The sequence below is a fragment of the Magallana gigas genome, chromosome 4 (assembly GCF_963853765.1).
Source record: "Magallana gigas chromosome 4, xbMagGiga1.1, whole genome shotgun sequence".
Classification (NCBI taxonomy): Eukaryota; Metazoa; Mollusca; class Bivalvia; order Ostreida; family Ostreidae; genus Magallana; species Magallana gigas.
Genome location: NC_088856.1, coordinates 51,842,719 through 51,861,015, shown reverse-complemented (window position 1 = coordinate 51,861,015; position 18,297 = coordinate 51,842,719). Strand labels below are relative to the sequence as shown.

General features: G+C 34.0%; 1 protein-coding gene across 2 annotated transcripts; it reads right to left on the bottom strand.

Annotated features, from left to right (window-relative positions):
- Positions 1–42: 42 nt before the first annotated feature.
- LOC105328030 (gelsolin-like protein 2) lies at positions 43–17,605 on the bottom strand. 2 transcript variants are annotated; one of them, XM_011428747.4, is made up of 13 exons: positions 17,449–17,605; positions 9,830–9,907; positions 8,995–9,075; positions 8,216–8,289; positions 7,424–7,498; positions 7,232–7,303; positions 5,661–5,788; positions 5,052–5,160; positions 3,957–4,067; positions 3,021–3,184; positions 2,114–2,192; positions 1,646–1,741; positions 43–940 (listed from the first exon to the last, which is right to left on the bottom strand). In XM_011428747.4, the coding sequence occupies exons 2-13, from the start codon at positions 9,834–9,836 to the stop codon at positions 848–850; spliced, it is 1,089 nt and encodes a 362-aa protein (XP_011427049.2). In that variant the 5' UTR covers positions 9,837–9,907; positions 17,449–17,605; the 3' UTR covers positions 43–847. The 2 variants fall into 2 exon arrangements, with proteins under 2 accessions (XP_011427049.2, XP_011427051.2); XM_011428749.4 differs by lacking the exon at positions 17,449–17,605 and adding an exon at positions 15,836–15,911.
- Positions 17,606–18,297: the final 692 nt, after the last annotated feature.

Here is an 18,297-nt window from a genome sequence, read left to right as displayed (position 1 = left end):
TGTCAAAAATCCTTTCATTTCTTAAAAATATGAACAAAACAATTGACAATGTGTGAGGCATTTTATTTGTATAAAGATATGTCAATTATACATCTATAGGAAGCAAGGGTGGTTATCAGGAAGATCGAGAGTCACATGATTGTCATGTGACCACTTCTATTGCAGCTTTAATCAGAAAAAAAAACTTTGTAAACATAAACATACAAAAATATTTAACACTTATAAAAAGTATAAAAAAAAAAAAGTTCCCGAAATCTAGAAATGATCCTGCAAGAAAATCAGTGCGAAAAAAAACTATAAATAGAAAAAACAAATTGTGTAAATTTTTCAAATACCAATGTCATATAATAACACTATATAAACAAAACATCTAACAATAGTGAATGGCATCTCCTTTCCTAAGCACCATAACCATGCTATGTGGGTTTAGAGTCAAATAATTAATTTAAGACAACACGTAAGTAATATATGATATAAAAAAGTACAACATAATGAAATATTTGAAATTAAAGAACCCACAATCATTCATTGATCGCCGTGACGCCCTAACTGTAACATTTGCTTACTCAGCGGAGGCTTTTAATGTAACCTGGTGACAGAGACAGACCAAGTTTTCTCAAGACCAAATAAAGCAATTCACATCTAAGCTATGACATAAAAAAAATCACCACCACTAAAATCTTATCTGAAAATGTTTAATTTGTAAACATAAACTGGTAAATTGGTCACTTTTTAGAGCAGACTGCCATGTGTTTTCCAGTTTGTATCTAAGCCATGTTTTACTACAAGCTGTTGCGTTCAGTTACGGGCGGTCATGTGACTAAGTGGGCGGAGTCAAGGTGTCCGTTTACTGAAGGAGGGTCTGCAGCTCAGAATCCTGTCCCTCCTTGACGACGGTGACTTGGATGAATGGCTTCTTGTCGTTTTCTTGGATGTATTTCTATGATTAAAAAAATCAGTAATACAGGAATTTTTTCATGATACATGTACCGGTATATCCTCTACTATTTGATTAATTAACCTCAGGTGATATATTGTATTTGTTTTAATTTAAAGCAAAATGCTATTCATAAACATACACCATCACATCCTTGATTTCATTACAGAGAGTGGTGTTCAGCTTTAATGAAGAACAGATTTGTGTTCATAATGGAAAATAATTATTATGTTGATCTGCTAGACTACTGTTTATTTTTATCTATATACCCTCTACATGTATCTCTTGGATGAGACCCAGCAAACTTAAAATCAATTGATCAAATCAAATCAAATGTAGAACAAATCACACACCTGAGCAACAATATCTACTAGTGTCCTTCACCAATTCAAAAAAAATTCTTTTTTTAAATTCATGTGAGAAGTTAAATCTTACTTCTTTGATTAAGCACTGAGGGTTGGTCAAATAACAAACTGAATATACTATCAGACCGCTTATGTAAAAGATTTTATAGAACATGTACTGGCTATATGCCAAGTTCTTGAAAAGGAGATTTTGTATAAAAAACTTTTTCAATTATTTTTTCTAATTATCTCCCCCTTGGGAGGGTCTTAGACTTAAGTGATCTAAAAATGATTTGAAAGTCGTCATGTCTGGTAGGACACCTACCCACTCCTGGTGTCATCAACAGGGAAGAAATAAACTTACGTGAGCATAAGGGAAGCCGTTTCTCTTTTCTGCACTGGAGGCGTTTCCTCCGACAAAGACAAAGACTTGGAGACCAGTGTCAACCAGGAAAACATCCTACAAACAGAAGAGAGACCTTGTTATCGAATCGTACAAAACATTAAAGCTCGAGTAGTGACATCCTACAAACAGAAGAGAGACTTTGTTATCAAATCGTACAAAACATTAAAGCTCGAGTACATGTAGTGACATCCTACAAACAGAAGAGAGACTTTGTTATCAAATCATATAAAACATTAAAACTAGAGTAATGACAAACAAAATCAAAGTTTGTGTAATGACATCCTACAAACAAATATGTGAAACACAAGATATATTGTTATAACTTCTAATAATTGAGCGATTGGCTTAAACATGTATACACAAGGTAAACAAACACAGTTTCAGGTTATGAGTTGAACCTTATACATTTCTGAAGTGTTAACTTACATCGGAGGAGAGGTCGTCCTTGGAGACGGTTCCTTTCTTCACCTCGGTCATCTCGATCTTTCCACTGGCATCAGACACCCTGAGAGATATAACAGACACAGTTAGTACATCGTATTTACCTTTGCTGTCCTTTTATTCATCTACATGTATAGCATCATCACATGTATCATTTTTGTATTTCGATCAGTAAACAGTAAGCTGGTTAATAGTGAAAAGCAATTCATATATATATATTTACATTCCAAATATTTTTTGCATGTAAAGTGTGTGGAAATACACTGCAGTTATAAGACCGTAACACACACAGGGTACTCAAAGGTTAGAATGACTAGTTTTATTATGACGTCACAAACGTTGAACGCTGTAAAATGCAACGTCACAAGCGAGAATCAAAGTTCACGCTTGTGGCTGTTACAGTGGCTCTTCCATTAATTTGAACTTACCCTTAGGATAAAACAGAAATTTTGACGTAAAAATCACATTTGCAGACAAGGCAAGAAGTTAAAAAAATGTAAATATAAGCATTAAATCATTATTTTTTGAAAGATATAGTCTCATAACTGCAGGGGTGTGTGCATACAAATTTTCATAACGCGCTAGCGCGCGTTACTCAATTTGTATGCACACACCGGTGCAGTTATGAGACTATATCTTTCAAAAAATAATGATTCAATGCTTAAATACATGTAAATCAGCCATACAAATTCTGATTCTGTCAAAGAATGCTATCTTCATTCCTGTTTCATTCCCTAGTTATAACTCTCACTCTCTCTCTCTCTCTCTCTCTCTCTCTCTCTCTCTCTCTCTCTCTCTCTCATTTATACTCCTTACATCATCAATCTTGTTTCCATCAATAAAATCAAAATTCCCATTTCTTGCTTCCACCCCTTTCATTATCTCCCCTTACTTCATCAGGGTTGTTTCCCCTGTGGAAACTCCCTCATCCTCTTCAGCTTCAACGTCATCATCAGGAAGACCCTCATAGAAAGAGGAAGCACGCGATCCCTCCTCAACGACAGAGTTACTTGCACCTGACCTCTCGGCCTCCAATTGCTGACAGAACTGCTGAGCCTGTGTGAGACCAATATAAGGAAATAAATAATAAAGCTGACTATAGTTTGCAATTCTTTTTTTAGATGATACTGTAAACAAGGTTATTTTCGCCCCGTGTTATTTTTGTCCTTCTTCACTTGCAAATGGTTTCCCCCCATCTTGAATTCGCCCAGACATTAAGACCTTCGAATTCGCTCAGTCTTAAATTCATCAGCTGACAACGAGAGCAAAAGGGGCGAAAATAAAACAGGGGAGAATACTTCCCTTTAAACAGTAGTTTCCCTGTCAAAGGATTAAATGCAACATTAGGCCTTTAGGTCCTTAAATTGTACATATGATCTCCAATTGGTGCTGAAATATTCAAATTTTGCATACCCATAGTTTACAGTTTATTATACCTCTATGGATATCTAATGTAAAATTACAATGAAAAGATATTCTATCTAACCATGAAATCGATTCTGAAATGTGCTATCTGCCCATGGTCATCAAAACTTAATCCACAAGGGACAGATGATTTCCATCGTTTTTAAACTCGAAACACCTCTGGTGTAATCTGAGTTGCTATATAAAATTCAATGGCTAATGAGTCTAATTTGTTTAACATCAAGAAAATCTGCAACGCCGACAAAAAAAGTTACTGACCATTCAGACAATATCATTCCGTCTCAGCAACGACTACTTCCCAAGGAAAGACTCAAAAATAAACTTGTTATCGTCCTCATAACCGGTAAATAGGTAGTTTTTGGGTTTTTTGTTTCAGATAGCTAGCCCTGTTATATCACCTGACCTTGATTTTCTCCATTCCGTTGGACCCAACACCGTTCCACTGAATGATTTCAAGTCCTTTGTCCAATACAAAGACGTCATCAGATTTCAAGCTTTTCTCCGTGAAAGGAACCTAAAACAATCAAGTTATTTTTATTTTTATTTTTTTTATAATTTATTTTTTTTTTTTCATTTTCACAATCATATATGATTTCATAAAAGAAGGTAATATATTATATAAGAATTTTTTGGCATTCTCACTTTCACACTCTTTCTCTCCCTTACATACTACATTCATAAAGGATATATGTATACACATGCATATACACACACATTTATAAATAGAACAGTTGTTTACCATGTTTAAAATTATATCTCAAATATGTTTTTCCAATTTACCCAGAGTTTATCAAGTTTTGTAATCTCACATGATTTGATAGCTATATATTTTTCAACTTCATATTTAAATGATAAATGATGTAACATTCCAACAATGTCAGGTTTTTTGTCTTGTTTTGAACAATTAAAAATGTATTCCTTGGAGTACAGAATTATAAAATTAACTACTTTGTTGTAACCACTGAATGGAAGTAATTTTTATTATATCATTGACTTACAGAGCACAAAATATACATATAGTTTCTATGCGCTATGTCTCAATTCAAAATCATTGGAACAAACAATAAAAAAACATCTTTATCTTTAAAAAAAAATTATTCAAAAATGACTGACTTATTACCAGTTTTATTTCAGATGGTTTTATCAGATAAACTGCACAATAGTGCCATTATAAAGACATCTATTGACCAATGTCTATAAGAAATTAGATAAGACTGCCCTTTTTCCCTCACAAATATTTGCCTTTAAATTACAGTAAACTTACGACATTTGCCTGTGTATTCTATATAACGTTTTTGGCTGAATCCTGCTTTCGCTAAATCAAGCAATACATGTATATGTATAAGAATAGTCACATTCAGGAATATGCTGCCTAATTCAAATCCACACCATTTTTTTCTTAAAACTACTTTACGCCAAATATCTTACATGCCAAATATAATACGCTTACAATGTGTTTATGTTCTGGTGAATAAAACTAAACTAAGAGATCACGTACCTCCTTGACGGTGATGTGGCGTCCTTTGCCATTAAACTGGAGTAGGCGGGGCTTGTACTCCACAGGCTCCACGTGGCGGAACCCTGTCTCTGCTCCTCCCTCCAGATATCTGATCCAAAGAGAGGCGACTTGTATTCAGAGTACAGTAAAACACGCTTATAACGAAGTGCAAGGGACGGGCAATTTTGGTTTGTTATAAGCATAATTTGTTATATCCTTCAAGTTCACAACATATAATATTGTCAGGGGGAAAGAAAACCACTTTGCTGTAAGCATCAATTCATTGTGCACTATAACAATGTTTTACTGTTCCTAATTTCTTCACAGTATTTTTCTGGCTTTCAAGTATACCAGCATGAACATACATGTATGACTTGTAAGATTATTATAAAATGTGAACTTTAACCTGTGAATAATGAATAGTGAATAGTTCTGGACTTAATTGTAAACATGAATATGACTTAGTTTAAAGTTAGGAGAAACATGTACATGTAAATGAATTATAGTAAGGTCAGGAAATGAGACTTGAATTTCTGTGACATGAAACTTGTAAATGACATTCATTGTAAGGTAATGAAGTAAGATCTTGTGAACCTCTAAATGACTTACTGCAAGGTTGGGAAGTACGACTTGAACTTCTCCGACTCATGACCTTGAACCTCTCGGTGCTGAACCGCCTTGTCGTCCAGATAAGTGTCCAGCTCTACAGTCTTATAGGCGGCAGTTCCGTACTCATCCTAGGGGGAAAGAGAGAAAACTTGAATGAACTGTATTAAATTTATGTAGTACTACTTTTTTACCATACTATTGCTACACAATAGCACACATTACATCGGTTTTTTTTTGCGAAAATGTGGAAAATCTGTAACATTTTTCATTTTTCATTTGCTTCAGTCATTTTTTGCGATTTAAAAAGTTCCTTACAGAAAATGATGCAGGATATAATTTCTACATATTCAATTATTTGTGATTTAAAAGAGGTTGCGAAAAAACGAAAATTAGATCATCGCGAAAATTACCATATATATGGTATGTTTGACATACATTACAGAAATGCTTTGTGATCCTTTGTCCAATATCAATACATTTGCATATATCAACACAAGCAAAATGTGCACTATGCTGCACTACGTAGTATTATTATGCCTTCTGTCAGTGTGTCACTATATAATCAGTACTCATCTATTTCGCATAGTATCAAAGGATTTGTATAGCGTAAGCATAATATGCCGAAATAGAGCACAGCAAATGTTTTCAACGAAAATCTTTCAAGCGCCGACAGCGGGATTCGAACTCACGACGCTAAAATCATTCCAGCGTGAAACCCAACGCGTTACCACTCCGCTAAAGCAGCAGATATCATAACATGCAGTATTTATATATATATAACGTAGATATGTACGACGAACATCAAGCAATTAAAATTATTCATTTTTCCAAAATCACTTCATTTTTTATGGTAAATTAAAAGTTAAAGTTTCTTATAAACTTTTGAACAAATTGATTGAACATTTTACAAAGAAATTCTACATGAGAATCACAAAAACGCTTTTTTAAATGACGCTTGATAAAGAATGTACAAGAAAAAAAATTCAATGAGATTTCGTCTGCTAAACATTTCGAGTTTTCTCGGTAAGGTAAAACGTCTCTCATTTCTTGAAAAGAACATAAACCTTTGTTGACTTTTCATTGTACAACAACTTGTTGATTAAATAAACAATCAAATCAATTGATTAATTTGAAGAAAAAAACAAACGCTTGCTCTTCCGGTAATTATTTTTAGGGACTTGTCAACACTCGAACCTCACAGCTACTTATAGCAAAGCACGTCAGTATATTCAACAGTCGGCATAATAATAACAATAGTGTTGTGCTGTGCTTGTACTATGCCTAAATAGTAGTCAGGGTTTAATACATAGTGCACTCGCCTCCGGCTCGTGCACTATGTATCAAACCCTGACTACTATTTAGGCATAGTACATGCACAACACAACACTATTATATAAATATCAACATATGATATCAAACAATGAACCTTTTATGTGGTGGTCACTTTTATATCACATTTTACGATCTCTGTACTTTTTAACTGCAACTTGAACAAGAACTCTGAACACATAAATACACACTTTGTTTTTGTGAGGGACCTCACCTGTACTTATACCTGAGAGTTGTCATACCTGTGAACTCTGGGTTCCGATCCAGAAATGGAGGTCATACTTCAGGTCCTCAGAGCTGCCTTCCTTATAAGTCTGTCAAATAGATCAATCAATTCAAATTCTCTCATTTTATTGGTTGAATCCACTTTACACAAAATTAACACTTTACGCTTCTCTTTCTTTGACATAGATACACATCCATTGATGTTTTACCTTCAAAATAATGTAGGAATCTCCAGTGAAGAATTTTCCATAATCTTCCACTGGCCAATCTGTGACTTCAAATTTCTGTTAATAAATCATATTACTTTCATGTAAATATAAATAACAAGATTTTTTATTCTGAGAACAAAAAAAGTTCATCATTTCAAGGTGTTATGGGACACCTGTCTATGTGCCAGATAAAAGTACATCATAATTAATATATTTCCCCATTTTAGAATTTTCAAATTTCATAATATCTGACCAAAAAATACTTTTGGAAAGGTAAAAATCATAAAAGCCCCAGTAAGATTCCAACTCATATTTCACAGATTCGTACTTGATATTCTTACTCATTGCACTTCACTGTTAGGTAACAAATTTGGAGAAAAAAAATCATTAAATCAATATAAAGTATTACATGTACTAGATTTTATTTTTTATTTCAAAAGGAAGTACATCACAAAATGGAGGTGCCCCATACCACCTTAACTTTCATTTTAGAAACCATATACAGTAAAACAAGCTTATAATGAAGTGCCAAGGAATGGTGAGTTTGCTATACAGTAAGTATAATTCATTATATCCATCAAGGCTACAGCATGTTATTAAGTCACTGGGAATAAAATCACTTAATTCCATGTAAGCGTCATTTCATTATAAGCATGTTTGCTAATATCCATGTTTTACTGTATTAATTCAAGAATGAAAAGTAAAGTTGATAAGAGTTTTCCTGAGGCAAGTCAAGACCAACGAACTTGTCTGCATTTAATTTGTTTGAGGACTGAGTGGAGGGTAACCTACCACAATACGCCAGATCTTGAGGCCTGGCTCCGTCCCTGCCCCCTGCCATGCGGGCTCTGTCATGGCTGACTCCTCTGTAAAGAAAACCATGCCCAAGTTTTGTCTCTGCTTCATTATAGTTTCACTCATTCAAGTCAGCAAATTGATAAAAGTCAGAGTTCAACGTTTTTCTTCTGTTAAGATCAAAATTTAGTAAATGAGCCTACTAATTTATGAAATCTGAGTTCTTTTAATGATGTTTCTTAACAGAAGCTTGTTGAGTACTAGAACCAGTGACTGCTCAATATAGATTTTATTTATTTATTTATTTAAGTCAGCAAAATTGATTTGGGTCAGAGTTCAAAGTCATGATCTTTCTTGTCAATAAACTGTTTACATTAAAATTTAGTATTGATCTAAATTCATTGATTTGTTTTTTTTCTTAATTGCCTGATCAGTATAACATCTCTTATTTTGAAAACCTTATTACTCTTATTTTAATGAATGGGTTAAAGGTCAAGGCCAAAGAAACAATAGTTATCAATATTTACAATTGTACATCTCTTTGCTTCTTTATAAAATTCTGATGTATTATGAGAGTAATTAAATCATCTGTTAATTGATTAACTGCTCCCATTAAAATTTTAAAATAATTCATTTTAATGACAAGTATGCCAATAAATTATGGATATTCATATCACCATTCCTTAATGATTTCTCCAGCAAACATCTTTATACTCTTTAATTAACTACAGAATCCTTCATTTGACTTTGACCTTGACCTCTGACATTACACTTACTTTTGACCTGTCGTTCAGTGTCCGACCCAAACAGGGCCATGTTGGAGTCCTTCCAGTCATACTTCTTGGCTTTGATTAATCCTGAATAGCAACAGAAACTTGATGGATCAATGAGGCAAGGCAGCACAATGGTTCAAATCACGACATTATCACATACACCAGAAAAATTAAACAGTTACTGTAATAATTTACCCTAAAAATAATTCACAGCTTTGCAGTCTTACAAAGGAAGTTGATCATTTGTTCCATTTAACTTTTCATAAAATTCTTCCATTCAATGTCAGAATCAGTTTGGGCTCAAATTCTACATATTAAATTAACATCCACTATTTCCTGATTCTAAATTGATTTCATAAATTGCTCTAACGTCATGTTTGTTTTATTGACATGTAATGCTTCTCATACTATGAGCTGACACACTGGAATGCATTTATTTATTTATTCTACAGCCAAGCTAGCTAGTAAACACATAAAATGGCTGCATGGCCTACCTGCAAGTCATTCTAATGTTAAACACTGCAAGATCAAATTGCGTGAACATTTTTCTCTGAAGTTTTTTTTTTCAGTGGTTCATTTTATATTTGCCAGAGACCCTGAACTTGTAATGCATATTTATGGCTTAAATCTTAATAAGATGGCCTAAATGATAGCAATTTATTAAATCTATAGCTATTACTGACTCATAGAGCAATTAAATTACTTGACTTAAAGTAAGTACCATATGGACTCAAAAGTCAAGATACAGATCTGAACATTAGTAAACTACATGAATAGTCTTTTTTATTTGCAATTATCACAGTAAATGGGAACCAAGAAAGTTAAGTCTCAGTCTTACCTGCCATCTTGTTTCAAGATATTTATGTCTCACAGCGATAGATCAACTCTACAGTCAGGTGATCAAAAAACCAATAATCTGCAGAACAAAGATATATAATTTGAAACTTGAAACAGACTTCCACAACAGCACAGCCTCGGTAGGTATAATCATATACACCAAACAAATGTTATGATGCTAAAATGCTAGCTGCACAATGTTAGCTTCCACTCAGATACACACACACAGTCTAGAGGTCTGTCTACGATTATACATAAATTAAAGCACCAGCTAGCTTGCTTGTGCACTGTATATATACTGCAAGAGTTTGAAAGTTCGACGCGCAGTTTGATGTGGCAATCTTCCGACTCCACATCACAACAAAGAAACTGCCATCTCAGCACCTCTATGTTACTTACTCATGAACATGGGTGTTGCTAAAATGTGGAATCGAAAAACGGAACAGAAAGCGAAATTGAACTGAAAATCTTATGCAATATTATTTACATGATGTATATGGATTAAATGTACTATAATTTGTGCAATTTTTACTACATGTATAAATAAAAAGATTACTAACATGAGTTCAGTTATTACAAAAATGTACGGTTTCCTAATAGATTAACAGAGTACATGCATGGACCACTAGTCCCAATTTTTAATCGGAAAATCAAATGAGAATCAGTTTTTAAATATTTGGAGGAGCTGCCCTATGATACATCTATGAGCTGTATAGTTGTTGACCAATAAACAAAATAAAACTAGTTTTTAAATAGCGGTACATAGTTATATAGGTTAGCAAAGTTAACAGATGATTCAGCAAAGCTCTGTAAAGATGATCATATTGTGTCCATGTCGTTTGTAAGTCATGTTTTTTTTATCTCAAAGATACTTTATCATTTTTGAAACACTGAAAGTCCAATGTGGATGAGAGTACATCAAATTTGAAATATTAAAATAAGTGTAAAGTCCCCAAATGTCAATAATCATTTGTTAGATATGAACATATGATTTACAAAGAAGATCTTTTCTGTCCAGCCTATACCCTTTTAAAGCAATAAACTTGATATTACATTTTCCGTTCCGTTCCATTTTCTATTTCATTTTACGTTCCGCATTTTAGCAATACCCTCCATCACTGGACTCAAAAATGTTGAAACAATATACTTCTGTTCATGATTCAATCGACAAATACAAGTACCAACACAGCCGCAGCGCAATGGAGGCAAATGCCTCACATATAAAACAATGATAATTTTCTATTAACAAAGTTGTTTTTATCTCAGAGTTGAAAGGACCAGGAACCAAATTTACAGTTACTAAAAATTAAATGTGTATAACATCTTGAAGATGGAAACAAAATGTTTGGGCTATATCCATATTTAACCCACAGACTCATACAATATATATACCTTAAATCGTTAAGCTAATACCCTCCGATAACTTTAGAAGTGCTTCTTAAAGATCAACTATACCCAAATTGAGGAATCAGTTCTTTGAAAAACAGAGCATGATAATGTAATCCCATCGCTACAAAAACATACACAGTGCAAAAAGCAACTTATGAGATAACCACAAAACTTTAATGACACAAGAAAAAAGACAATAGTACCTCGTCCAAGAACTAAGAAAAAATCTTTCCATTCCTTACACTACCGAAAGTTTGTGCAAGTACCAAATGCCACGTACAAATTTACTAGTTCCAATTTGAGTCGCATCAACAAATTAGGCTATTTTAAAGTAACATGTCTTGTCGCACGTATGTTATTTCATGCATTTCATCAGCTGTACGGTGTGCTCAAAACAATACGTTTGGGAAACATTAGTGACCTCTGCAAAAGCAACCACCGTTCTACATGTACCATATACCCCCCCCCCCCCCCCAAAAAAAAAAAATTCAATAAAAACCAGAGTCCGCAATGTGTTAGCTACCAAGTTACGGTCCGTGTGAAAAACCAAAAGAAAGCATTTTATTTATTTTTTGAATTTATTTTTATTTTTTTCAAATTTATGTTTGTCCTTGATGTTATTTCATTGCTATTCTCCAGATCTAGAACTACTCTCCCTTAAATTTCTTGTTTAAACTGATAATTGTAGTCTTATTCTGCAAAACGTACATTTTGCCTCCACTGCAAAAGGGGGGCGCTATGGCAGTGACCAATGTACGAATCCAGGAGAAACTATGTAAATGCTGCCCTACACATTCTGTTATTGATAGGAACAAGATGATGACACATAGCATGCATTTCTATTCATATATCATCTGATTTGAAAATCTTTTTATTGTACACATTCTTAAATGGCCCCGGCATTCAATAAATGTTCAGAAAAATCATTCAAATTAAGAACATATCTGAATCCTTGCTCAAAAACTGCTCACTGGTAGATTGTACAGATTACATCCCTAACCCATGTCACAGACTACAGTTGTACGCCTCGATAAAAGCTGTCACTCCATGACTCAACCAAAACATGACTTGTTGTCTTCAAATCTGGGATCTGATTGAGGAGAGCATTGCACACACAGAGAGAGAGAGAGAGAGAGAGAGAGAGAGAGAGAGAGAGGAGAGAGAGAGAGAGAGAGAGAGAGAGAGAGATTTGCATAAGGTGTGGCATATTTTGCTCAGCATCATCCAACTTATTTTGATGACAGTAAATATCAATTACAATTTTTTATGAGAATGCTATGAAATAAATCTAAGCACAGAGCTTCGAATTTAATCAATGGATGGAGAGATATATAGTCCAGAACTTAGGAGTGAAAGGTGTTCATTGCCTCCTAAAGATAAGACATTTGTAGTCTCAGGTAGGATTTTAATTTAATTAGTGCAGATTTGATAGACAGATGGATGGATAGACAAATGGATAAACACATCTATAACTCAGAACTAGCTTGACTACATACCAAGTACAGATTTTCTTAAACAGTAAGCTGTAGCATTAGATTAAGTCAGTCCAATTGTACATCTGTTCACGAGTTGATCACTACAATTATTAATTATCCAAGACTCTCTATACATTCTATAACATACTACAAAAAATAAAAATGTTCTTTCCTATACGGATTGATAGATTGATTCACCATGAAGACAACAGCTGTATATAAATTTTGTGATGATTCAGACAGAGGAGGCAGGTTGAAGGTATTGTATCCAAGTGTTTATCTTCTCAGCCTGATCAAGGTCACACAACAAACTCCCAGTTTTCTGTTTCGTTTGTCCACAAAGAAAAATCTTTTCCCGTTCAATTTGCCGATCATTTCTGAATTACATGTGGTCTTTATATAGTGGGAAAATAAGTTTTGGAATGTGTTCAAAGTTCATTATTTTCTGACATTATGGAAAACAAATGCATGTGTAGTCATACGGGGGAAAAACATCAACTGGTGTCTGGTATTTCTTGGGGGTTTATAAAAGCATTTACTACTGGCCAGCTAGTGCATGGTTAACAGCCAAGGCATCTTTGAAAAGTATTCCAAAAACAGCACAGTAGCATGTAGCTGTCAGTCTCTATGATGTAGCTAGGATATGTAAGCAATGTCTGCATAAAAAATTAGTGGCATATTGTATATACTGATATTGAAATCAAGAAATGAGTTTGAGAAGGATGAATAATCTGACAAGCATTCAATGTATAAAATTGCAACTCATCCTAAAAAACTTTATAAATAAAACAACCAACACATATACCTATGTAATTTTATAATACTTTCATTATAAAATACCGGTAATTGATTTTTCTCATGAAGCCAAATTTATTCATAAATTGTCACTTCTAAATCCATTCCTTAAAAATTCAATTTTAGCAATTGTTCAAATGAAAAATGACCAACAAAAATAGGATTTAAGGGGAAAATCAAATTTATCTATTCATGAAAAAAAAAGTCCCTGCTGAATTCGAACCCAGGACCTGTTAATTTGAGGACCTACGCTATAACCACTAGCTACGTATATAGCTACGCTATGGTATCCAAGAAGTGTAGTGGACAATGCACTCGCTTATCAACGCTGCGACCCGAATTTGATTCTTGTGATCGACAGTGGTTGTATGTGACAGGGTATGGCGGTCACCCTCTTGGACACGTGGGTTCTCTTCGTGCAGGTGCTCCGGCTACCTCCCACACCAACGACCCCCTTGCACTAACATCCGTGCCAAGAGAGAGAGATATTAATATACCGGTAAGTTGTAGAACTTGTTTATCAATCTTTGTAAAATAAATATGGTTCAGTTTAGTTTTTATGTACTCCCGCTAGCTGTCATAAAAAGTTATATAGTAATAGGGGTGTGGATGACCCTTAAATTTGAAATGCAGTTATAAAAAAAATCATCTGATCAGAAAAAGAGAAATGAGAATTATGGTCTACATGATATGCAGGAAAACTACCAAGTAAGTCCGAGATCAAAATCTCGCAACAATCTCAATGAGATAATTTAAAGTTTTAGTCTCAAACTTCCTCTAGAAAACTGAAAGATGATGATCTCAAGCAAACCATAAGACGTACTATAAATGGTTTCCTGGTTGTGATCTAAAGAAAGCATTCTGTACATTAGGTTTACAGTGAGTAACAAGCCTGGGGCTGAATTATGACCCACATTAACAATTGACTTGAAGATCACACCATTGAGATAAATTGTTTACATATACCGCCAGTATGTGAAAAATACTGAATGAATCTCCGAGGTTTCAAATTCATTTCCTTTTAAATGAATTGTTCTGAAAATACAATAGAGCAATAAATAATGAAAAGACATTAGCTTGTTTTTATAATTAATCATGCAATATCAAAATGGTATGTGAAGTAATTAAAATAAGGAAAATCTTCAAACATTAATGCAAAACAAATCAAAGAAAAAAAGAGAGAACATTTATTTACATGTAACAAAGCCTTGTGCGATTCATTTATATATCACGCAAAAGAAGTGTAAACAGGGCTACTTTAAAAACAAGAAATGAGCGACTTCCATGTAATATGATAAACGTCGACTTCCTTGGCGATATTACACACTTCATACAAGCATTATCGCCCTAACATATACTGTACCTCTCTATACATCAAACATTTCAAGCTCCACGGAGAATCATTACCACAACATGCCATACATTCCTCAGTTATATATATATATATATCTACATTAAATATTCATGAGCGAACCAACCTCTTCTAAATCATCAGTATAAACAAGTTTAAAACAATAAATACATGACACAAGTGCGTTTTACAACCAAGATCAATCTTAATATATATCTCAGATGGTCAGCCTGTTGATATAGTACTTAAGATAATGAGTAATTAATTATTGATTAATAGCAGTGATAAAGCTAATTAGAGCACGTTAATTAGTGCTGTACAAGAGAGGCCGGCTACTACAGAGAGAACTGTAGTGACGTTAGTGACATTACTACACATGTTTGTCTGTCTGTGATATCACAGATATGTCTGTCTGCAGCTGCCATAGAATGGGGAAACTATTCAACCTCTAAAGCTTCCCCCTCCATCCCCACCCACAACTTAATCCTCTACTAAGCTAGCAAACAACACACCCCACCCCTTACCCCCAAACTAAAACCAAAACCAGGCCTGCCCACTTTTTTCCAAGCTAGCCATGAGTAAAATATTACAAACATTTCTCTGTTTATTTATATTGATGGGTTAGTTCAACATGTTCAGTTGGAAACAAATCAGACAGTTGAATCAAGACTTACAGATAAAACTAAATATGGCTAGACCAATTTAGATCCTATATATATACTTTCAAACATATGCTCAAAAGTATTACTGTATAAATCTTTTATAATCAAAGAAATAGTCATCAAAATGATAAGGATGGGTGTGTCCTTTCTATAATTCCAAAGCATCAAGCAATACACTACTAGATGAAATAACACAGTAACAAATAATGCATGGGGACCTGCCCATTTCTCTTACTTTAAAAGTCTAGCTGCATTTATTTAGGCAACTTGTAAACTTATGAATGAGGGTATATTTTTTATCAATGGAGAGAGAAATAAAACCTTGCTAACCTTACCTGTTCACCAGCCAGCCGGAGAGTAGACTAAACGAGTGTAGGAGGAGAGGGGGCCGCTTGGATGAGTCAGAGCTACAAGCTATAGAGCTGGTTTAATATATGTGGAATGTCTAAACACAGGCATGTGTTTACTCTAGTGCAGGAGGGAGGGGTATATTTTTTCACAGGGATGTGTACACTTGGGGAGAGTTAAATCACCTGCATGCAGAAAAAAAGGAGGGGGAGGGTAGTTTTCACAGGATCAATGCATGCATATATACACTAGTGGAGCAATCTTCAGAAAGGGAGGATAAAAACGTGAATAGGGGAGGGGGGCATTTTATCTTCAGCAAACTAGAGTATTGTATCCTCTTTTATTTACACAGGTGCTGTGAAACATTTATTCTTTATATCGTAGTTTAGATATATTTTAAGTACATATGTAGCTGTTTAATCATTTTATTTAAGGTAAAGAAATTCTCCATGCATTGAATGGCATTAGAATTTAGAAGCATATTAATTGCTCATTTTATTGAAATAAAAAAAAAATATTAATAACGGTCTTACATCACGGTTATATTACATCTTTAATTGTTTCCAACAAGGACCGCATTGTCGGACATGCCTTACAGGTAACTATTATAATTAAGCTGGTGTGCATTGAGTGCATCTAGACAAATAATTGTCTTAAAAAGTGTATTGATACATTAAAACAATTCAGTCTTTGTTTGCTTGCAGCATTTTTATTACCCCCCCCCCCCCCCAACACACACACACAGTGTAAACCCAATAAAAAAGGAATCTTTAACACAGACCTGATTCATTCATAAAACACTTAGATGAATTAAATACCTTTCCTGTGACCCTACCGCTGATAGAGAATTTGACAAGCCCGTATGTAGTAATAAACATGGCCCAATCACTCCCTTGCGTACAGGTAAAAATGAAGTCACATTAGAAGGCCCACAGGTTTTACAAGAAGGTTTACAGGTAAAGGAATAAGTCGATCATGCAGTTGGGTCGTATGATAACTCTACCAGCTATCCTGTATCTTGCATTTGTCACCGCATGTTTGCATTTCTTGTGTTATCAACTCGACTAAGATACCTTCCTGATTGATAACATTGCTCTTTTTTCCTCTTTATCAAATAAGTTTCAACTTCCTTAGTTCCTTAGAAGACATTTTAAAGTCAGTTACATAAAAATTGTAAAACTTAAAATTTACACATAATTCTTGTTTTGAAAGAAAATAATATAATATAATGTAGACATATATATTAATATAATATTAAAAAAACTGGAAGAATTAATATTACAATTAATATGTGGTTTTGGATGATAACTTTGTTTTTCCATCCATGTCACCCGCATAAATTCCACAATAAATTTCCAATTATATTTTGAAAATCACTTCTAAGCTACAATTAAAAGTACCATGGCTATTACTACTAATATACAATATAATCATTAAACGGTAAAATAATTTGTGTCCCGATATATTATAGCCACGCTAGGAATGTCGAGAAAAAAAGGGCGTGAACCATGATATTTACAAGTAAATCAAAATGTCAATACACCGTGGCGTGCGTCGCCCGCGTGCTTGTACTTGACCATACAAGAATATTGACACCTACCGGGAGTCGCTGTTGAATTCGTCCGTAAGCTTCCTTCCTTGACAATGTCTGGGAGATTCTAATCCGGCCGGCCTGTTTGCCTGTTGAGCATCAGATACGTTCATGCGGAAGTGTTTCGGTCGAGTGCCCACAGGTGATTTCCCGCCAAAATTGAAATCGTTGGGTACGGAAGAAGTTTGTACTATTTACGTGCATGGCATTTGTTTTTGATTTTGTTTGTTTGTATGGTTTTTTTTAAAAACAATCTCTTGATGAAAAGTTGCATCCGCGTCCGATTTCTTTGAAAATGTCAAAGAATTCATAATTTACCTTACATAATTTAAAAAAAATGATTTTTTAATTTCTGTCATTTATAAAGGACAGAAACTTTTTTAAAAACTTTGAATTGACTTCATAAAGTCTCCGATATTAAGTGTATACCAGCCTCATATTACTATGTAAAATTACATGTCATTTGGGCTATGAAAGACGAATATGGCCACATAAAAATATTTTTATCTCGTTATTACGAAAAAAGAGCTCGTAATTACGAGAAAAGATCTTGTTATTACGAAGTAATTATCTCGTTATTACGAGAAAAGAACTCGTAATAACGAGATTTTTTCTCGTAATAACGAATTAATTATCTCGTAATTATGAGAAAAGAACTCGTTATTACGCCTTAGATATCTCGTAATTACGAGAAAAGATCTTGATATAACGAGAAAAGATCTCGTTATAACGAGTTATTTATTTCGTTGTTACGAGAAACGATCTAGTTATTACGAGTTAATTATCTTGTTATTACGAGAACAGATCTCATTATTACGAGTAAAGATTATATAATGGTGCGTTTCTGAAAAGACCTTC